Source organism: Corvus moneduloides, chromosome 5 (assembly GCF_009650955.1).
Source record: "Corvus moneduloides isolate bCorMon1 chromosome 5, bCorMon1.pri, whole genome shotgun sequence".
NCBI lineage: Eukaryota > Metazoa > Chordata > Aves > Passeriformes > Corvidae > Corvus > Corvus moneduloides.
This window is the reverse complement of record NC_045480.1, coordinates 73,252,045-73,275,254: the sequence shown is the minus strand read 5'-3', so window position 1 is coordinate 73,275,254 and position 23,210 is coordinate 73,252,045. Positions and strand designations below refer to the sequence as shown.

At 47.7% G+C, this 23,210-nt stretch overlaps 1 protein-coding gene across 10 annotated transcripts in view; it reads right to left on the bottom strand.

Moving 5' to 3' along the window:
* Positions 1 to 23,210, bottom strand: part of SLC4A4 (solute carrier family 4 member 4) — a 116,926-nt gene that overhangs the window by 88,382 nt on the left and 5,334 nt on the right. For 9 of the 10 annotated variants that reach the window (XM_032108156.1, XM_032108150.1, XM_032108155.1 and 6 more), the window contains one exon: positions 9,773 to 9,846. In XM_032108156.1, the coding sequence (XP_031964047.1) occupies positions 9,773 to 9,845 (73 nt within the window). In that variant the 5' untranslated portion in view covers position 9,846. Of the gene's footprint in view, positions 1 to 9,772; positions 9,847 to 14,649; positions 14,656 to 23,210 lie in introns of those variants that run through there. The other variant, XM_032108157.1, reaches the window with a different exon arrangement.

The window sequence follows — 23,210 nt, the reverse complement described above, 5'->3', positions numbered from 1 at the left end:
CGATAGTGGAAGGTGTCCCTGCCCATGGCAGAGGGGTGGAATTAGATATCCTTAAGGTCCCTTCCATCCACAACCATTCTGAGAGATCACTTTATCATGATCCTCTCCACTTTTAAGAACTAGCTCTTTTTAAAAAAGAGTACTGGGGAATGGCTTTTGCTCAGCAAAACCAAAACTCAGTCACTTGGAGAAAGGAACTGAAAGTTATGGGATCAAAGGATAACGTCTGCCTGCTGCATCTAAGAAGGAATCCTTTCCACATGACTGGGTTCTTGAGACCCAGAGCTTGGTAAGACCAGCCCGTAAAGAATCTCACACCAGCCCCTTAGAAGGAAACAAGATCAAAATCTAGTATTAAAAATGTATAAAGGACTGACAATAAACTGAGCCTTAGCAGTTTTTACCCAGCCCTTGTTTTTCCTTTAAAGACTCCTTCGCAAAAGAACAGGGAGAGTCACATTATACCCGATCACACTGCAACAAGCTCACGTGGTTACAGTTGGCCACAAAGCCAAAATCTTCCCCACCAGCTCTGACCAGGTATTCTGGACCACCTGAAAAATGGGCTTTGCTCAGGGTGCCCCAGCTATGTCACCTGGGGGCCTATGGCACGGGGCTGGAATGAGATGACCTTTACGGTCCCTTCTGACCCAAACCACCCTGTGATTCCACGAAAGGTGTGACCTTCTCAGCCCATTTTCACAGCCCAGCCATCAGTCTTATCCCCGGGTGGAACTGAAAGCCTCAGGTAGCCGCCCTATCTAGCACGTAGAGATCTGCTCTGCAGGCACACCAGAGGGGCAGGGGACACAGCCCGCCATGTGCTTTGTGCCCACGGAGGTGTCAGCACACAGCCAAGCCCGCAGAGAGAGGTGGCACCAGCCAGGACACTGCCGGGATGACAGCCAGGCCAGCACGCTTTGGAGCAGCTGCTTTTCCAACCCAGGGATGGCAGCAGAAGGTGCTTCTCATTTTGTGTGAGAATCAAATAAATTAACAACATAAAAAAAGCCCACAGCTCAGAAGAACAAATAAATCAGGGGGATGATCCATTTTAAAGGGGAGATACTAAAAGTAGTGCTAAGGAAGTCCCAAAGTAAGCCCTGCTTAGTTTCAAATCAGCTCAAGAAATAAGAACAAAAGGCCACTCTGTCACGTGCCAGGTGCCCTTAGCTCTACCTGGTTATAGAGGGGTTTACAGGAGCTGGTGGCAGCAGAGGGGCAGCTGGAGGACCTGCACCCCAACCAGCTCCACCTTCCAGGAGAGAAGCTGTTCTGCACTCCCAGGATGGGATGCACAGCTGCGGGACACCCCATGCCGGAGAACTGTTCACACCAGCTGTGTTAGGAACAAGGAACACAAGGATCTCCCCTAGCACTGTGCAAGAGCCAAGCGCTATTCCCATTCATGCACATGGACAGAGAGACCGGATCTCCAAGGAAAACCAAACCATAACCAGTCCTCTAGACAGGCTGCCCAGGCACGGTCCCACGCTCACCCAGCAGCCCTCACGGGGTTTTCAAAACATGCCGGTATTCAAGTGACCGATTTTCCATACAAGTAAAAGTCCATCGGTCAGGGAAGCAGCAGGAGGATTCACTGAGCACTTTGTGGAAATCTGAACAAAACTGAATGCACCAGTTGGAGACAAATCAGATCCAAATCCCTTCTCCTATAAACAACAGTAGTATGCAATGAACCAATTCTTCCATGGTGTGGCAGTTTGCCAAGGAGAAGGGTCAGCATGAATCCATCAGGCGATGGGAACAACAACCGTAAGGCTGCGTAGTAGGTTCTCAGACTGATAAAAGCCATCAGGAGAGGAGCCTGCCATGAGGGAGGGACAAGAAAGGGCAAAATATAAAACAGGGGCTTCAGCAGAGACAATCCTGAGCTACTACGCCATAGAAAAAGGAAGGAAGAAGGAACAAGATTAGAAACATCAGGGACCTCTTTAGGTCTGCCAGCTCCAACAGAAGAACCCCAAATTCATGGCTAAGAGTCAAGCGAGGACCAGCATCGGCAAGGAAGATGCAGTTTCTTAACCAAACAGGGAATTTGTCCAAAGATCATTTCATGTATTTGCATTACTGCACTTCACATCTTAACATACAGCCGTTGACTGAAATGCCTATGAGGGGCAGGGAATGAGCTGTGCAGGGGAAGACAGCATGGAAATTAGAAACCTTTTTCTCTTCTTCTGTAACATCAGGCTTCTAGCACTTTGATATCTTCAAATGGACAGATTAATCTTGGATCTAACGCATTCCCATATAACAAGACTATAGTTAGGCACAAGGGAAGTCTTCCTAGCCATCTGCCTAAAGCTTGCACTCCTCTGTTCCAAACGGATGATCCATGACCCAGACTGGACCTGCCAGATTCCTAACAAGATTCAGGGACCACTCCAGCAAAGCACGGGTAAAAGGTGAGCTAGATCTGAGCAACAGGATGGCTCTAAAAGACAGATCACATGAATTCAAGTAAAAAATATCTAAACAGGAAAATAAAATAAAATGCAACAAGGTCTTCAATTGTCTTCCCGAAGATCCTAGAAACCCTGCTTGTGTAGATGAAGCACAGTCAGTCAGCAGGGCGGCAGTGAATGAAGGGGTGGGCACTGTTCAGACAGAACAATGAACACATGGTGGGGGTATTCTCCCTGAGCTTTACGTAAGCCATTGTGAGACTCTTACCCACAACCCCGTAAGCTGCTTTTCTTTCTCTCTTCTTTGGAGGTGTGAGAGGTTATAAAAGCCACCAAACCTGTCCTGCTGTGATCTGATCTAATCTGGCCAGAACTGCTTGGCTTCCATGGAAAGAAAAGTTGAAGAAAACGTGAAGAATGCAGGGCTCTGAGGAACAGGGCAAAGAAGGGGATCTGTGCTGGACTGTTGAATTTAGCTCTTGGGAAGCATGGTACCTTTGCATTTTCTGGCATCCTTTAAAATTATGTCCCCTTCCAAAATGCTCCAAATGACCACTCAAGAGAACCAATCCTGGCTGAAAATCTTTTCCATCTCATTAATTACCAAGACTGAATGAACTGAGTACCAAGCTGTACTCGACACTATCAGGCTCACAGATGCAGGCAGATTTTAGACCCTGCTCCAAGAGAATTAAGAACTGTGGTATGATGACTAAGGCATCCAAAGCTGCCTCCGTTCTCTGGGAAAAAACTCAGACCAGCCCCCTGCAAGAGACCCTTGATTCCAAGGCTGCAGTTATACTGAAACAGGTGTTTGATGGAAGGTGGCCAGAGCCAGGGTTCCTGGAAGGCCAGGCTGCTGCCAGCAGGGCACCATGAAGGGATGCAAACAGAGTGGTGCTTACACAAAGGCTCCCAACGCCTCTCCAGCGGTACAGGCTTCCTTCAGGGAGCGCAGGAGGCCCCTGTGTCCCTTCTCAGTCTCTATTCAAGTTCGCCCAGCATTGTGCAACCAGAGGAGGAACATCACCAGAAGGAAAGGAAGGGACAGAGGTCCAGGAAGGCTGGGATGATGCTCAACAAGCTACAGCCCTAGCACCAGCTTCCAGGTTAAGCCCGGCTCCAGCAGTTCTGGTACGAGAAGGACAACACTCCCGTGTTACCGAGCCCCAGCTCAGGCAACATGCCCAGGCCTCCCCAACACATTTTGGACTACCTTTTCATTTTAAATGTCCTAGAAAAATCTGGGAAGGCTCACCAGCACATCTGGGACTTGCATCTGACAAGTAAGGAAAGGCTGTATCTGATTTTCAATCTCCATGCTGAACTGTTATATCCAGTGTTATTATACCTTAAAAAAGAGCTGTTGGGCAGAGGGAGATGGGAGCAGACAGTCAAACAAGCCGAGACTTGAATCCCAACTGAAATGAGAGCAGTTGCTCCCATCCAAGGCTGCAGGGTGCCATGTGAGGGTCCCCTTTCGGCTTGGCATGGGCCCCAACAAAACTAGCTTCACTGCCTGGTCAGAGAGCTGATGATAGTTTCCAATCAGTTGGACTTCATGATCTTAAAGCTCTGTTCCAACTTAAATGATTCTGTGATTCTAAACCGACTGGAGCTGGAAAAAAAGAAGTCACTACCAGAATGGTATGGAAACACCTTCCTTCACCTCGCGCTCAGCACACGTTGGCACAGAACTTATCACCGCTGGAAAGAAACCACCACCTTTCCTTCACCACAGGCCGACCATGCCAGCTATTGACTCAGCTGCTCTTACAAGGTTTTCTCCACTTCTCCTGCCTGCACAGCCAGCTTATCGCTGCCTTATGTAAAGCCAGTTTATCACCCTCTGAACTCAGACTGCAGCTTTTCTCACCAAGCATGGAGTAGGCGGGCATCAAAAACCTCTTCATGCAACCCAGCAACCTCAGAGCTAATGCTGATTCCTGACAGCAGAGGAAAGACAGAGGCAGTGACCAGAACGATATTCCATGCAATGACCTGCTGGATGCTGCGAAGAGTCAGCACTCTCCTGAAAAGTGCCATGGGAAATTACAGCTGGAGAGGAAAGGATCTGAAGACCTGAAATCTTTCATCACGGTCTTTCAAAGCTGGGAAGATCCAAACCATCCGTCTTGTTTTTACTTAGCTGTGTGGAGCGGCATTGGGTCCCAACTTCTGCCTGCCATTCCCAAGTTCATAGAATCATGGAATGGTTTGGGTCAGAAGGGACCTTGAAGTTCATCCAGTTCCAGCCCCTGCCATGGGCTGGGATAATTTCCACTACAGCAGGTTGTTCCAAGCCCCATCCAACCTGGATATGAACACTTTCAGGGACAGGGCAGCCACAGCTTCTGTGGGCAACCTGTGCCAGGGCCTCAGCACCCCCACAGGACAGTTGTGCCAGCTGCTGCATGGAAAGAGAGCACAAAGGTACTGCCTGAGTCTTCTGAGTCTTCTCTGGCTTGTGCAGGAGTAAAGCCCAGTTCAGTTTTACTGAAGCAAAACACAGCCTGGTTTGTCTCTACACGCAAATTAAAGGTACCAAAGAATATTAATGATCACATTCTGCGATCAGATTTTACCTGATTTATTTTTTAATCATATTTATTTTAGAAGCAATTAAAGACTCTGATATTAAGCAGGTCATCTTGTTACTTCTGAAAATGGAGGAGGGCCTGCTTACAGTCACAGATCAAAAACAGATGGCAGGAATGAGAGGAGAAAAAGAAATCAAAGTAAATGGGCAAATACAGCTCATTTCTCCCACTGTCAGGCTGCTGTTAATACAGGTAAAGATGTTCACAGTTATCTCTGCCCTTTTAACCTCTCTCCTCATTGATCTAACCATCAAGGACTAATCTTGGGCTTATGGCATCACACAGCTTTCTACCAGCAAAGTGCAATGACACAACCGGGTTGAGAATAGAAAGCAAGGAGGAGGAAAAGTGCTAAAATGGAACAAGTAGTTATGGAACATTGTTACAAAATCCCTGGGTTAGCCTCTCTGCAGAGTTAGCAGCACAACAGTAAATGCCACAATGAAAACAGGATCCAGAAAAAGTTTGCCCTAACGGCATCTTCTCCTGAATTCACTCGTACAGCAGTGCTGAGAGGTGCTATCAAAACCTTTACTTTGCCCATCATTTGGAAGGCAGGACAGGTGTGCTGCTCCCCATTTCCTAACAAATGGAGCCGGTGCGCTCCTCAGGCTTTGCAGTGGAGTTGTCAGACTTGAAATCCAGCATCCTCCACCCCACCACGAAGTCAGAGTAGCAGCAAGCCTGGGGGAAGTTCCACTTAGAGAGCCAAGAATACCTTATCTCTCAGGATAAGGTGGAGCTTTACTTTTCCCCTCTTGCAAAATCAGTTCTTAAGTAATCTGTTTATGTCACACATACCAGCACTCCTCACAGGGGCATTACAGCAGCACGGCGTTACCTTCAAGGAAAGGAACGTGCAGTGCTCTAAATGAATGGGAAGGGTCCTCTGGCACAGCTCAGGGCAGTGCCTCTTCCTGACTTCCCCCAAGAAAGCCAACTTGCACTTGCTTTCCCTCAGGCTCTGCCCTAGACCCTAGCAGATCCCTTGTCTTGCCGGGTCACACTTCTGGGCACCTCCAGCCAAGCAACTCCTCCTAACTAACATACACCAAATCCATCACCTAGCCCTCTCACGGAGACAGGCAGCAGGGAGGAGCTGGAAGGGAGTTATTTTCAAATGTCAACAGCTGATATCACAGCGACACATTCCACTGTAGGACCAGGGTGAGGTGCCACCTGAGAGACGGACTAAACAATCCCTGGAAGCAGGCCCAAGGGACATATTTCTGTCAGGTATGTACGGTTTCTGTTAACGTTCCATTTACTCAGCGAGGGCACAAGGGACAACTGTCCCACCCTGAAAATGTCTCAATGCCTTCCTGACCAGAAACGCCTGTTTTTACCCCTCCTTAAAAAGCCAAGTCCTTCCCTCTCCCCTGCACCACTACAGAATCAAATTAGTGGGTGACGTGGTTGTGCAGAGCTGCTATCTCCATGCCACAGACATAACCTGTGGGCATCACTGACAAAGCAAAGGATGTTCCTCTCTTCTCCCGAAGAACCTGCCAAAGAGGGATGCTCAGAGCGACACCTTCAAAATTCTGTCTTCACCTCTTTGAACTCGAAGCAACTTAAGAAGCAGCAAAAGCAGCCTGGTTCTGAGGCCTATTATAATGCTCTGCTGGAGAGGTTTCCTATTGTCTCCTGCTAACTCCTGCTGCCAGGGAATCCCTGAGTTACAACTAAAGGTTGATAAAAGTTACAGCTGCCCTTCCCCTCATAGAAGGGAAAGAAACAATCTCCTCTCTGCACACTTTTGGTGAAATTAAGTGAATGAAGAGCCTTCCTGAGAAATTTGATCAATATTGACTGCAAAAAAAATAATTGGGAGAAGAACGGAAAGAAAAGGCAAGAGAGGCAAACAGCTTTAGGGCACGTATGTTGCTTCCTTGTAAAAGTAGGCTAAAAATAAAAACTATCAGAAAAATAACACACACCTGGAGGTTACAGTTCCCTCCACTGTTACCTCCTTCTCCAGAGGATGCAGTCCCTGCCAGCCTGTAAGAGAAGACAGTTGTAACCATAGCATGAAGGTGGGGAAGTAATGGAGGGCACTTCGGAGCTACCAGCTCCAAGTCTCTTGACAGACGCTCTCCTCCTTTAAAACACCCCACTGGAAGTGCAGGAATCTAACAGGGACTTAAAAGCATCTGCACCAAGTGCCAGCCAAAGGTCTGACCTCAGTCTCCTCTTCTCAAGTCACCTCAGCCACTGCTCATTTGACTTCCTCTCCATCCTTCACCATCTCTTAGGCCTCCTTTGGATGCTCTCCAACAGATATATGAAGGAGGATTTGCCCACTCCAGTTGGAATCCCCCTCCCCATCAGGAGTGGGACACACAGGATCGCTTGGGAGACTTGGAGGTTCATGGCTTTAAATCCAGGACTGGAACTGCTGAGGGCATGAAGATGTCCCTGGGGCACTGAGATGGGATGATTCCTGTGGATGGATGGATTTTTAGCTGATGTTTTAGCCCTCCCCCTGGATCTTAAACTGACAGAGGGCAAGGTTAGATTACATACTGGGAGGAAATTCTTCCCCGCAAGGGTGGGGAGGCCCTGGCACAGGCTGCCCAGAGAAGCTGTGGCTGCCCCTTCCCTGGAAGTGTTGGACAGGGCTTGGAGCAACCTGGTCTAGTGGAAGGGGTCCCAGCCCATGGCAGGGGGTTGGAAGTGGATAGGCTTTAAGACCAGTTCCAACCCAAGCCACTCTGTGAGTGTACAGTTCATCCCACACATGCAGACCATGACTGCACCCGGGGCGCACATTGGATACACACACACACTAAGTGCACGGATCGCTGTGGAGAGACAGATGTAGCTGAGGACACACAGAGAATCACAGAATCACTGAGGCTGGAAACGTGGAGACAAATAAGATCTCTTCAAAGTGCCAAAGCCTTTAATGCTTACTGGCACTGCAGCAGTGCCCCAGATTTGCTAGGCACGCCAAGAATTCCGGGCTGTCCCACTGCGGAGAGCGGAGCGGCTGAGAAGCGGCTCCCTGACAGACCCATCCATGCACCATACGTGCCCTGTGACCCTGACAGATGCCACAGCCTTGGATCCTTGGGTGATTTAGCTGGGCCGCTCCCAGGAGCCTGGCAGGAATCACAGAGCTGCCTTTAGCATCCCCGAGGGAATAAGCTAGCTACACAGCTCCAGGGCTCTCCGGAGGCTCAGCTGAGCAGCTCCAGCTCCAGAGGCTTGTCGTGTACAACTAGAAGCACTTCTTTCACCTCCTCTCGTCCTTCCCCCAGTGAGATGAGCTGCAACTGGTCTGTTAGCCCAACTAAACCAAATGAGGATATCTACATTGGAACAAAGGATATAAACACACCACAGCCACAAATATTACTTAAAGCAGTAACCACATGCCCTGCAGACAGTCAAAAGGACCCTCCCGTGCTCATCACCAACAATCACTTGCATTATATTCCTGGAGCATCACGCATGGCCATTGCAAATCAAAACAGCACATGGCAACATTTAAGACAATAAAACATTAAAAATATCGTCTCTCTCTCCCTTCTCAAAAGTTTCTGCTGCGCCAAAGCGTCAATTATTCCACAAGCAAAAAGGCTAATACAAACCCGACCCTGCAGACAGCAAATAGCCTCATTAAACCCAACATGATGATTTATAGTGGCTGAGAACAGATTACTTCATCCCAGAGAGGAAGAAAACACTAGGTTTTTTGCAGAAACGACTGGCTTGGTTTGCTGGAAGTGTTCTAACTCCTCTTTTAAGAGATTATTTTCTCTCCTACTGCTGGATCCTTTCCTGTCCATTACCGGTGACAACGACATGGCTGTAACCCTACACCTTTCAAAACATTTTCAACTGAAAAGCCACAGGCATTTGTTCGCAAATAAAAAAGTAAGAATAAAATTACACCCTGAAGTCGGGAGGGGAAGGATAGTGCTGCAAGGTGAAATCCTCTCCCTTCTCAGTACAGTTGTATCCTATCCTGCTCTCCCCTCCTTCTCTCCCACTAGTTTATCAAGCCCACAGACAATCAATCCCCAGAAAAAGAGAATTTGCTGCGATTAATTCACTCCTATCACCTTCATCACTTTCCAGGAACAAGCTTGAAGTAAACTTCTTTAAATTCCTTTTACTTTTGGGATTTCACAACATTTTTAGTTAGAGAGAAAACAAAAACACTTCCAAAGGAGTCTATTCTTTCCCTATAAAGTGAAGAAACTATTTTCTCTGTTAAGAAGTTCTCCTCCAAGGGAAAACCCTTCTCTTTATGCCTCCCAAGCACACAGGATAACCCAGGCAAATGTTCACTTCCCGCCTTATGTCCCCCCCGACACTTGGTACAAATTCTGCTGGTTTTTCCACTTGGCTTCTCCACCTGTCTTCCATATTTCCACACTCACAACTGCAGCAAGGATAGGCAAGCATTGCCAAAACTCTATTCGTAGAGGAAAGCAAAGCAAAGAGCTCTGGTGTTTCACAGCCATTATGCAAGACACAGCAAACACAACTTTGGGGAAAGTGGAAGCGTGCTGCCAGCAGCACGCAACAACGTTCGCTCCTGAACTGAAATAGAGGATTTCTCTAAAAAGTCACTTCCACCCCGACCAAGCCTACCCACATTTCAGTCAATTTTAGGATGAAATACTGGGCAAACCAAAGGCACCCCGCTTCTCGGCCCTCCGACTGTGCCCCACTTACATACAAACACCAAAGCAAAGGCACCCCTCCTCCCCAGCAGTCCAAGTCTCTTACCTTCCACTTCTTCTTCATCACATACATGTTTAAGGAAGGAAGCCCCTCTATCCAGTACCGCCTCGTCCTCCATCCTATAGTAATAGAAAAGAAAAAAGGAATGCTCAGACTTCTCCTGGAGTGAGCTGTTTGAACCAGCCCAAGTCCTGGGCAGGTTAACTTGCAAGCTGTTGTTCATGTTCCTGTGGGCACTCCTGTCCTCCTTCCAGTGCCTGCTGTTCCTTCATAGAGCTCTGTTCACATGGCGTTTGCTTTAAGCTGGCCTCACGTAGCTCGAATTCTGACCTTGAGAGGACATCAGTGGTGACAGGTGTGAACAAGGTAATCCCAGCTACAAGTCTTTGGGGGCTTTCCTGTTTCTTGTGTCTGCCTTTTTTTCCCCCTTCTCTTTTTTCCAAAAAGTACAGCCACACAGGCAGGCTTGGGGCGGTCTATGCAATAGTCAAGAGCTTGTGGGATTCCAGTTTGCCTTTGAAGCTGTCCCAGCGGGCGGCAGCAGCCGAGCCGCGCAGGGAGGCGAGCGGGCACACCCCACACGGACACACAGCCCGGGCTCTGGCCAGCCCCTAATACCAGCACAGCACACTTGTCTGCTGGGAGCCCGGCTTTGTGTCACATGTTGGCCTTACAGAAATCTGACATATGAGGATTATCCCGAGACCGAGCTACAGTAAGTCAGATCATCACAGCAGTCATTTATGTGTGTCACCCCTTCATTCATCCATTTGGGGAAGGGTTTTAGTAGTTGCTGTCCTTCCCCTCCCCTTTTCTCTCCACCTCTGATCTGCCTCCATGGACAGCAGAGACTCCTAATTCCATGCTTCTGCCATCGCCGTGCTTCCGCAGAGCTGCCCAGAACTCCTGCTGCTGTGCTTCCCCCACAAAATCAGACCCTGCCTGTGTTCCGAGGGTACATCTGCAAATCCACTCTTGACAAGCAAATACAAAAATAATAAAATAATAATAATAAACGAAATTGGAACTGTGTTAAATAATCTCCTTAGAGGCTAAGTACACATTTGCTGCTCACCACTGTGCAGTCGCCACGGGAGCTTTCTATCCTAATACAACTGGGACCGAGCTGGTAACCTGTTTCGTACCAACAATCAGACATAAAACAACACCTTTTCCTTATATTCCCTCAGTGGAATAGGGATGAACTCAGTTCAGAGTTCAGGCCTTCAAAACTTCTTCCCATCCATATTGCTTCCATTCAAGATCCTCTGAGAGCAGCAGCAGCAAACACTTACAGATTATCTTAAAGAAATGTTCAAATTCAGGAGGGTATAAATACTGTACAGATGAATACCAAGGAATCAGAATGCCTTAGGGTGTCTACCTTGCATCCCAATGCCTGGCTATCTAACTAGAAAATAAAAAATAAAACTCAGCCACAAAAGGAAGTACCAGAGTCCCATTTCATGAAAGCAGTACCATAGCAGCCATTCTCCCACCTCTGCCAAGTTTTCCTCCACCTCAAGCACCTTTACTAACCCACAAATGGCCTCATCCTTGGCTCTTAGTCCACAGCTCAACTCCCAGAACAAGTCTCAAACATGTCGCAGATAAAAACAATGAAGAAAAATAGGTCAGATTCAAACACAGTACCAAAGCATATGGAAATACACATTTTTCATTTGGATTATGGGATGGCAGTGAAAAATAAAGCACCGTACCCAGAAACGTCTGTGAGCACTGACTCCCAAGCTTAGGTCTAGTCCGAAGCCAGCTCCTCCTTCGCTCAGGCTGTTTCTGCCTGAATTCCAAGAGCCAGAGGATTTGAAGCAGAAATTTCCCTGACCTAGGAAAGGTGCCATTCCCCAAGCAGCTGCTGCCGGGTGCAGAGGGGTGGGACGTGCTCCTTGCCAGCACAGCACACCAAGGCAGCACTCAGGCACACACCAGCCTCCCCTGAAAGCTCCGGCTCTTCATTAAATTATTCAAGACTATTTACGCATCTTTTCTAAGGCAACAGAAGGGAACATACTCCATGGATACCCGTGCCTGTTTGCAATGGTTGTGAAGGCACAACCCCATATTTTTTTAATTATTTTTTCCTGCAAAGCAGCACAGTAGCTCCTTGCTATAAACACAACTGGAAACATCTGGAACAGATGGGACTGGATTTCCAGACCAAACACAAACCACAGGAGCTTTATTCCTCCGTGAAGTCTGTACTTATCCTGGCATTCAGCTCCACTCTCTGAGCACCCACACACGTGCAGATGTGTAACACACCTGTGTGTCCCACAGCCCTGTGTAAAACCATGTCCCAAGGCCAGTTCCCACAGCCTCGGCAGCATCAGTCCAGGCATGGAGCAACTGAGAAGCAACAGTGTGGTAGAGTGGAGAAAGGGAAAGGAAGGGAGCAGTTTCCACTGCCAGCAAGGGATACGGTGCCAAGAATTCACCAGTTGCCATCCCCTTGGTAAAAGGTCTACTCAACCTCCCCACAACAGCAGAGCATCCTCCCAAGCATGACCCCACAGCAGTGGGAATGGCCCCCACGCTCCCAGGAACACCACCTTGCCAGCCTGGAACGGGTTTAGCACATTGAACAGCCACGCTTTTTAGCTCCAGAGGGTTGGAAAACTGATCAGCAAGGCTGATGCTTTCCCTGATATGTGTATCCGAGGGAACTGGGGGGTTTAAAGAGCCAGGAATAGAGCTTGGGTCGTCTTGGCACAGCGCCCTGGCTCTAATCCGCAGGAGTTTAGTGATTAGACTCCAAGCACCACCTCCCTTGATTTGGTCTTTTCTGCCCTTCTCAGATTACCACTGGATTTCTGTGGGCCAAAATCTAGCAAGAAAACATCCTTTACCAATTTGCGCGGGGAAACTATTTCAGCCCCCTGGAATTTTTCAAATACCATGAAATGGGAGTTGCAGAAATTAAAAAGAAAAGAAAAAGTCACAGGAAACTACAAGAAAATCTTCCCTGGAGTCTTCAGGGGCAGAAAGCTGGCAGACTCCTGTTAGTGAAGCACTGCCACAAGACCATGTACTGTCACTATTCCATGAAGACACACATGGACTGGGGAGAAGAAAGCATGGAAATAATTTTAGGGCCTCTGAAAAGAGATGTGCCTTCAGTTAAGCCTGGTTTACCAGCTCCTTGTTGGAAGGTAAAGGGATTTTCAGGCACTTCTCATCTAGATCCACATTCTCGTGACTGCTGCTGCAACATTTTGGAAACAAACCTAAAAAAAAAAAAAAATTTAAAAATATTGGGTTTCTATTTTCGGGGTCTGACAGAATCTGACAGAATATGCTCCAGTGAAAAAACATGAACTGCTTGAGTAACTGGCCTTTCTGGGCCAGTAATTAGATCAGTGCCAAACATTTTTAGAAATGATGTTATGTGTCAATAGAATTTGAACAAGAGTCACACACGGCCAGCAGCAACTCTGCTCTGCCTGCAAAGCACCGGCAGATACAGCTCACAGAAATATTCTGCCCGGCTACCTGGAAAGAACAAGACCAATTTAGTACTAGCAGGGATCCCGGACTTCCTAATGGCTGCGCTTATCCGCCAGCATCTGTTCCACCCATCACATCATGAATGCTTCCTGCAGGTCTCTGGCTGCAGCACCAAACACTTGAACTGCATCTTCCAGGTGGTGCAAAGCAGCAAGTAACCTCGGAGTTAGCATTCCTGGTGCTACTCCAGGCGGAGGCCGGCAGCCAGCTCCCCCAGGAGATGGAGTGCTGCCACCGCCCGGCTGCTCAGCTCCGGAGCCGTGAAACTTGGGAGACTGAGGAGAGAGGGAAAGTGGTGTTTGGGGTAAATAAAGAAGGACTGATGTGGCAACACGAGATGTTGCACAGAGTTACAACTCGCCGGAGTGAATAAATGCGTAACAGAGCTGCGGAGCCAGAGGGGAGAGTTACTGCTCACTGATAAGCTTTTACGATTCTGCCCATTTCCAACGGCTTTTGCAATCAGGAAGAAATTCCAGCACACTCTGAACTGCACAAGGAAAAAGAAACTGAGCCAGTTCCGTAACTGGAGCAGCATAACACAGAGCCGTGTGAAAGTCACATTAAAGAGCAACCAAATGAGCTGGGGCATGGAGTGGGTGAAGGGCTGAGGGAGGAGGGAGAACTCCAGGTCACAGAGCAGCAGTGCCGGCAGCAGGGCTCCCGATGGATCAGTTGGAGCTGCCAGCCCACGGGTGCCTGCCCAGCCGTGCCACACAGCAGCTGCTGCACCACAGTTCTGCCAGGCAGGTGCGGGGAAGCTGTCCACTCTCCCAGGAAAGGCAAGGGAAGTAAAATCTTCCTGAGTGTGCACAACCAACCACCCTTTCTGCTTCACAGAGCACAGCACCAGTGACCTGTCAAGACTTTCCCTCAGAAAACTGCCATGGACAAAGCGGAGTGGGAAGGCATGGATGGGGATGCTGTGGGAGAACAGACAAACCCAAGCAAACGGTGCACAGGGCATCGCGGGCTGAGCTGTTTGGCAGGTCCCAAATCCCACAGGGTTTACCCCTGAATCCACCACATACCGCTCCCCCTCACCACGTACCTCCCAAACACAAAAGGGGAGACTTGCTCTGGTAGGAAACACCCACAACCCCACACCGCTCCCCACAGGTGTAACCAACACTACTTGTGACAACCAGCATCATCCAACCTTCAACTACAGATGGATCAACACAGATGGGACCTGGACCTGAGCAGAGAGAAGAGCCACCAAAGGCTTCCCTGTCAGCTACACCCAGTGCCCTCACCAAGCCACCCAGGTTAGATGCCAAGTGTGTGTGGGTACATGTATGCGCATCCCAAAAGGAATGAGTCAGCAAGCCAAACAGGCTGCTTCTGTCAGCGGGCTTCGGGGAGACAGAGATAACATTATTTCTTCTCTCTGCAACCTGTGAAGCATTCACACACTGCTATTGTAGTGGCCAAGTAAACAGGAAACCAGGAAGGAGACTTGGTCCCCGCTGATGCTCTCACAGCCCATACACAAATGCGCCAATGAACAGACTTAATTCAACCGATTCCTTTTTAGGGCCCTGATGTGTTTTGGTTTCCTCACATACTTGCATATGGGCTCTGTCACAGAGAAAAGAAGAGCTTCTGACTATACTCAGCACAGCCTGGTAGATGCACTTCTGGAACATGTTGCCAAATTTATCCTGGATGCATTTTCCCCTGTCAGCTCTAAAGCAGCATTTATTTACAAGCTTTCTCAGCAAAAGGCTGTACTCACCCAGAGCAAAGCAGGACAGAACCCTCTGCTTTGCACACAAAGAACTTGCACTGTAATATTTATAAACCAAATAAATTCCCAATTAAGTCATCTCGTTAGGTGAAATGTTTCCCTCTACAGAGGTGTTCTCAGGGATCGAAATTAAGTCCCATGACAGGATTTAAATACGAATCTCAGTTCTTGACTAAATCTTGTTTTCAAAAACTCTTACAGACTGGAACGTCAAGAACTCTAAATGTTTATCACAACTCACAGGTGAAGTCTATGAGAGCACCTTCCTGAAACCAAGATAAGAATAATTTGAATTCATGATGGCAAAATAAGTCCCATCATTTGGATTTCAATTTTGATCTCCAACAACTTTGGAAGAACTCTTGAAGTTGGGTATGTTCCAAAGATGAAGTAACTACTAGGAAAAGCAATTAGGAGTGAATGAAGATGCAGCTTTCTTCTGCACAAACAACAAAGTAACACTATCAAAACACAGGGAAATATAAGGGGAACACTGGCACTGGACGTGCGGCAGGTGTAACAGTTGAAGCCTCTGCTTCATTATGATTAAATGACTTACCATAAAATGTCATGACTATAAAAACTGATAAAGTCAGCTGCCTCTTGGGTTTCATTTCCTTCTCTTCAAGGAAACCGTGGAGCTGAAACTGTGGACTCAGCAAGGAGTAGGCTGCATTGCACTCCAGCTTCATTTGAGAACTACAGGATCTCAGTGCAAGCCCCTCTTCCAGGACAGGGTGAACCTCTGCTGCCGAGCACCTGGCTCCTGACACATTCCACATCCATCTGCTATATTTCATGTAGCTACAGCCAGGAAAAGGTACAGAGACACCCTGCAAGGAATTTGAGCTTGCACTTCCGCAGGAGCTTTGTGAGATGGAATCAAATGAGATGAATCCACAGGAAGAAGTGATTCTGGACTGCAAATATTATGAGTACATCTGTTTGAGGATAACATAAACCAGACATTTTTGTAGCTTTGTTTTCTGCAACAGATGAAATATAAATCACAAAAAAAACCTTTCGCTAGAGGCAGAGCGGCATCAGGTTTTCAACTCATAAGCAGCAGTGGATTTTTCCTAAAAATTATTATTTCAAACCAGCCTGTGGCATCTGATCTATTTTTGGCTATTTATTACCGCGACAATGTCATGTCCTGCAATATTTTTGTTACAGTTTTATGCCTTAAAGGCAGCTTCTTACTTGACTGTGTGTCTATTTGAAACCACTGCTGGTTTATACAGTAGCTGCTCCTTGCTCCAGCATCCGGTAAGAGCTCTTTTTGAGGGATCTGTGACTAAGTGTGCTGTGTCACAGGAGCAGGTACCATGGGCTAAGAAGCAACTGCAACGTTTCAAGTGTGTGTTTTACATCAGCTCAGCACACAACTTTCAAAGTACAAGAGATCTGGATACACCTATAGAGAAACCTGGACAAGGAAATAGCAAGTGCAGGAAATCTTTCCAGCATCTGCTGCATACTGCCCACCCAGAACCTCCAAAAGCAAGGCATGAGAAGCCTGATCCTGAGGCAGATTCCCAAGTATAACGAGGACGTTAGAGTGGGCAGTTTGGTCCTGCGTCTAAAAGAAAAGAGCTATCGGGAATGGGCGGTGCTGGGTTTAAGTCCATTTCCCACTTGAGCAGAGGAACAGGCAGTGTGTACAATGAGGGGTGGGGCAGCACACCACTGGCACCACTCGCCCAGGGCTGCTTTTCTCCAGGGAAAACAATCCGGCACGCTCAATCCTGGCTTCCCAGCAAGCAGCTAGCTCCCACACTTGTCCTCTCCTGTGACTGCTTTGGGGCGGAAAGTTCTCCATAGCAATCACACCACACACAAAATGTGTGCGACCAGCTCATAGCTTATTTCACCTCTGTTAATTACAGTTTGGAGCTCTTCCCTTTCCTCAGGCTTCATACCTTCAAATGCGCAACTCCTAGAGCTGCACATTGTCCCACCATCACCTTCCCAACCACCTCCGAAACACTGAAGCCCCTCTAAAAGCATCACGAAGCTCTGGGCCACTGATGGTAACATGAGTACAGAGCGTGTGCTGGCTTCCTACTGCAAGAAGGACAGGTAAGACCCGATGCAGCACAATCCAGACCTGAGCTCTAGCTGGCAGAGGCAGAAAGCCTGGTTGTATAAAACATTTTGGACATATCTGAAGCAGCCAAGGGAGCTAATGCACTCTCAGCACTTCCCAGAGTGCAGGCACAGCATTTCTGATCCAATTCTTGGCATTCTGAAGCAATACGTGGATTCACAATATGCTGGTTTCAAAAACATAATCCAGCATAAAGGATATTTTTAACATGGATGATTTTGGGAATCTGCTTAACCACTCACATGGCGTTACACAAGCGGGAACCTCTCAAAGCGTACTTATCTGCAAATTCTGCAAACTCTACCTGGTTACTAGATGACAGTCTCTGTAAAACTGCAATTCTTCCATGTTGGAGCAGTTGCTTCAAAGAAAGAAGGGATGCGATACCACTTGAGTTCACCTTCAAAGGAGTATGGTCAGAGCACACAGCTGTAAAACTAAAACAGAAGGGCAAAGCCATCCGAACCAAATGCCAGCACACACACGAGACTCAGGCAGAAGAAAGAACTCCAAAAATATTAGACAAGCAAAAAAAACAGTGGGCTTTGGACCTCATCCTCACTTGAGTGCCAACTGCTCATCTAGAAGACTTTATAGCGACCATTCCCTGGGGTGATGAGACAAAATCTCTGCTGAAGAAGGTCACTGGCACTGGTCCTGGTGCATGCATCAAATTCTAATTCAGTAATAGTCACTCAAAACTAATGCAGATCTGAGAGCCAGAAATGCGAACAGCCAGATTTCAAACTAAATGCCCCTCTTGCCTTCACTGACTGCACTGAGAAGAAAAAAAAAAGAAAAAACCAAAACCCAGAAAAAACAAAAAAAAAAAAAAAACAATACAAAAAAACCACGAAAACACCCCCAAAAACACAGAACCACAAGCCAATGGAAGTTTACTGAAGATAAAGAAACATTTCCTGACAGAAGAGGAGAGAGGGGAGTGAAATGCAAAACCAAGTTCTTTTATAACTTGAGACTAAACCAAAAAAAGAAGAATTTCATCACTTCCACCAATTTAACCTCCAGTCAGAAGAGAGTCAGTCACAGCCCAGAGCAGCACGGACCTGGGTAGCCATTCTGTCTCCCAAAAGTGCCAAGCGCTCAGCAAAACACCGATTACGCCAGCACAAGCCACAGAGCCAGAAGGATACAGGTGCCTCACAAGTGACACCCACGAGGATCACTAAGCAGAAACGCAACTGCAAGTGACAATTCCCTTCCACATGGCCACAGATCCTGCTCTGGGAGAGCATCTGCTGTGCCTTCTGGGGGCCGTGATCAGGCTGTTGAGACAACGTCATGTACGTGTGGCCCCTGGCTATCACTAACCAGACTTACACCCACAGGCAGAAAAACTTGTGCTCCTCAAAATTTCACGTGGCATCAAAGGGGCAGGTTGGTAGCAAACAGCTGTTCCAGAGCATCGACAGCCACTGGGATAGAACGCAGTCGGGGGGAACCACACTGCCATGGCCACTAGCCCACAAAGAGCTCATCCACACAGCCATACACATGACAGTGCCTGCAGAGAAAGCAAAGGGAGATTTTGTACACTTCTAGGGAACAGGTCACTGGAGCATGGAGCAAAGCACCACCTTCAGGTGCCCCTTGCCCTTCCATGCGCTCAGCTCGTGAGAGCAATGCCTCGTGGCAACCCACTTGACACCTCGACTTGGGCGCGTGATGCCAGCGAAGAGCAGGCTGAGCCCGTGATCTTTCCACTCAGCCCTGCAGACCAATTAGTCATTAATAAGAGTCTGGCCCAGAGCAGGCAGGGGCACATGATCGCATTCTCACAGCATTAGTCAGCGGATGGAGGGATACGGGTTCCTTCACCAGGACACCAGCTCCAACGGGAGGAACATGATGCAGCATAAAAGCAGAGTGGTATGAGCAGACAACGCATGATCCTGCATAAAGGCAGTCCACTTAGCAATGCTCAACTCACCTCACCAGCAAAATGTGTTTGCTGCTGGACTGGCATTTTGCTCCATGGGAGAGTCAGGTTCTTAATTTAGTTCTCGGTGCCCTAAAGCTGGATTTACTGTATCCTCCAACCACAGCCAAGAGCGCAGAACCCAACTGCTGAGCAGGCAACTCCCAAGTTTTAACAAGACTGTCCTCTATGTGACATCCATTTAAGGGCAGCTCAAAATAGACTTATTCATATCAGCCTAAAACAAGACTGCGAAGAAAACAACAACCCGAGAGCTGAAAAGTAATTTCTTGCCCGAAAATGCTCACAGCCACTTCTTCTGAACTCCTTCCTTGTGACCCATCAATGTTGTCCGGAAGAACAATTTGCGGGACAAAACTGGTAGGAACACACTGATGCTGATAAGCAGCACTGTTGCAGCATGTCCTGTGTCCTCCCGAATAATCTGAACACCAGTATAAATGACTACTGAGCTTGGACAGAAGACCAAGCAGACTTCTGCAAGAGAAGAGAAAATGAGATATTAGCATCAGTCTTTCTTTCAGACAACATCTGGAAAACTTCATCTGCTCCAGGAAAAAAATCCTTCTTCTGGAGAGAGAAAACCTAAAATATTAAGATCACTTGCATCTTCCTTTACCCGAGGAAGGCTACTCAGCCTCCTCTACCACCATTTACACAAGTATGTCACTGGAACGAGCTCCTCTCCCTGCATGGCAGTTGGCTCCTTCTGACTCCCAGATCATTAGCCCATAAACATGAACTTCCCAGGCATTCCTCAAATGTTCTCTTCATATTTAACCATGTTCCTGTACAACTCAGCCTTTTACCCATTAGGGTTTCAAGCCATAGCATTTTAACATGAGCAAGCGCTATAAAAAATATTTTATAGGTCCCACATTCTATTTCCTCTTCTTCTAGAACTCTGTATAAAGCAAGAGTTTCTACTTCTGTTTTAGGAACTATAAACTCAAGAACCATAGTTGATATAACACGCTGTGCTGCTTTGTCTAGGGTACAGCTAATTTTCTTCTCAGTATCAAGTAGGGGGCTACGGTTTGGATTTGTGCTGGAAACAGTGGTGGGAATTCACGAATGTTTTAGTTATTGCTGTGGGAGTGAGCAAGCAGTGGTGCGGTGCTTGGTTGCCGGCTGAGGTTAAGTCAGGACAGTCCTTTTTGGCGTCAATACAGGGCACAACGGGTTCAAAATAACAGCAGATTTGATTGGAACGTGCTAGGTGGAATGTATAGCTGTCATAGCTGCATGGATACTGATCAGCAGGCTCTTGTCTTGCCATGGGCACGCTCGCCTGGCTGCATGCGGTGCCTCGTCGGGGTGCCTTTTGCTTTCAGTGCTCACCGTGGTGCTTATCAGGCTGCTCCGCTGGGCCTGGGAATCCTCTGATTACAGCAATGACAACGTGCCCGGGCTGGCGGGGGGCCAGCACAGGGCTACTGCGCTCCTGGGGAGGCTGGAACTCCAATGGAACTTGAGTCCATGGGCTGTGACCTGTGGATGACACCTCGAAGGATCACTCCAGGCTGGAGAAGGTACATCTCAAAGTATCTGGCCAGGCCCATGCTGCAGCAGGTACACCTTGAAGCATCAGTGGCTGCGCATGAGGTCATGCTGGAGCACCTCACAGCTCGTGCCAATCACCCACCAGCTGCTTTCATCCTCTTTTCCACATGCATGTGCCTAAAACACTGGAGGCAGCCATTCTTTCAGAAAAAGCCTTGGGAAAACAACTTTCTGTAACAGGCCTGAAATGGTTTGCTGTGGTAACAGATATTCATAAAAGCATAACAGGATAAAGCAGCTTTTGCGTTCCTTTTTTAAGCTGTCAGGGCCACCACGGCTGAACCCAGACACGGTCATTAGTCACACATTTCTAGGAGACACCTGTTAACAAAGAACGGCTTTATGCCCAGCATCTAATTGCAACACGGCTGTTTAAAGGTAAACGGGAAATGGGCTACGGTAATATTAAATCCCAGTTATCTGCGTCCATTATCTTGCATTTTTGTATTGTTAAGTGGAATGACTGGTCTGGGAACAGAGCCAGAAAAGTTGGGCTGATGCCACAGTTCAAGACTCCATAGATATTTCTGAGAATTACAAGTTAAGGATCACATCCAGAACTGAACTGACCTCTCCACAAAAACCCACAGGTACCTTCACGGAGTCACAAGTCAAGCCTTTCCAGGAAAGCAGAGCTGTTGGCAACCCAAGGCATTACTGGACCAGGAATACTTAATGCAAAGATGTCCTATGCATCATTTAGAATTAAAAAGGCAGAAACAGGTTCGTTCAAGAACTGTGGCTTCATTCGTAGAAAAGTTATTACAGAAACTTTTAGAGTTCACAGGAATCTCTGCACTCCCACATTTCTGAAGATTCAGGGGACATCCAGGTTACTTGCTGGGACAGACATTTTGAGCATGATGAGCTTAAGTTGTTTTTTCAATGCTTTTTAACAAATTAAGTTGCATAGCTAATGCTCAGTGAACTGGGCTCTTCTAGCTTGATCTTTAATTTGAGTAATTATTTTAAGAGCTGGAGACACGATCTCCCTTTACTCAGTCTCTAGAAAGGATTCTGACACCGGAAGACACGGTCGGGGGTTTTTTCACAGGGTTGTTTTGCAGCATATTCCCTTTCAACTAAATTTATACACTGTATTCCTGGCAAAGGGAAGAGATCCGTGATCCAAGGAAAACTTTGGAAATATGGAGGTCTTCCTTTTGCAGCAATTCCTGCCGTTTCACTGTTTTGTTCAGAGTGTGCATCCCAGGTTAAGTTACAGTACAAGGATGGCAGTTACATGCCCACTCCTTCAAGTTACACTGCAAATAGGAATAAGCCATGAAGCTGAGCAGTCAGAGCATCCTGGCTGGAGCTCCGTGCCCACAACAGCCGAGGAAAGGCGCCTGGGCTTGCCTTGCCAACAAAGCACAGGCCTAAGCCCATGCTCGAGCCCAGGCTTGCTCACATTCCTTCCATGCTAGCAGGCTCTCAGGCTGAACTTCAGAGCACTGCCAAGGTGACCACACAGAACCCAGCAGACCCAAAAATCAGCAAGGTCCTACGTACAAGCCAGAACCCTCCAGAGTGCCATGGCTGCAGTCACACACCCGCCTTGTCAGGCACAGTGCAAAACCTCTTCCCCAGGCACAGGAAAGTCCAACCTACACAGAAGGCCTTCTCCAAGCTTGAATGGCATGGGAGGTGTACAGCACAGGAGACAGTCTGCCTTTCCTTCTGAAGCCCAGCTTCGGTATAGAAATTGATCATTCACCGTTGATTAAAAGGGAGAAGAATACTCTTCTATCCCGAGTGAGAAGCATTCACACAGTTACAGGGAATCATCGCATGTACCACACATTCCAGTAGAAGCAGTTCTTGCTCTTAGGCAATCCCAATCTCCTTTCCATGCACATTCCGGTGATGTGCCAATAACACAACAGAGACACAAGCCCACTCTGAAACGGAGAGCATTTCAATATCTATTCAAGGTATTTTTTCCAAAAAATTCAGTGATGTCATCCAACAGGTGAACTGGGACTGAAAAGACAAGCTAGGCAGGTGGACAAATGATGGGTGTAGGTTCGTTCCAATTCTACTCTAAATCAATATTCTATTCTACAGCCTCCAACACCACCCTTTGAGTGCCTATCAAAGATGCACTCAAGACTTTGCACTGGTCTTTCATTGATTTCCAACCCCACCCTGCAAGCAGCTCATGGCTGCAATCTAGACTTTGTCCCTGCACCCCTCTGGCCCCACTTGATGAATTCTCCCCGCACACTGTCCTATCTCAGCACGCATTTCTTCCGTTCGTGCCGGTGGAACTACTCATGCAGGACTCACCCCAGCACGGCACTTCAGCATGGCCTTAAAGGCCAATGAGTTGAATTGCCTCGAGGCCAGAAGTCACCTGTGCTGAAGTGTTTTGTGGGACTAAGGCAACAGCTCCACATTTCCAACCTTCCTCGCTGCACTGGTACTCCATCATCAGCACTACAAACACGTCTGGCACTGCTTCCATGGAATGCCACACTAACCCTTCTGCTGGGACAATACTGCTCCAGCCCCGTTACTGCTCACCTAAGAGATCATGAGATGTCGAACAGTGGATGCAGAACACTTCCATGGC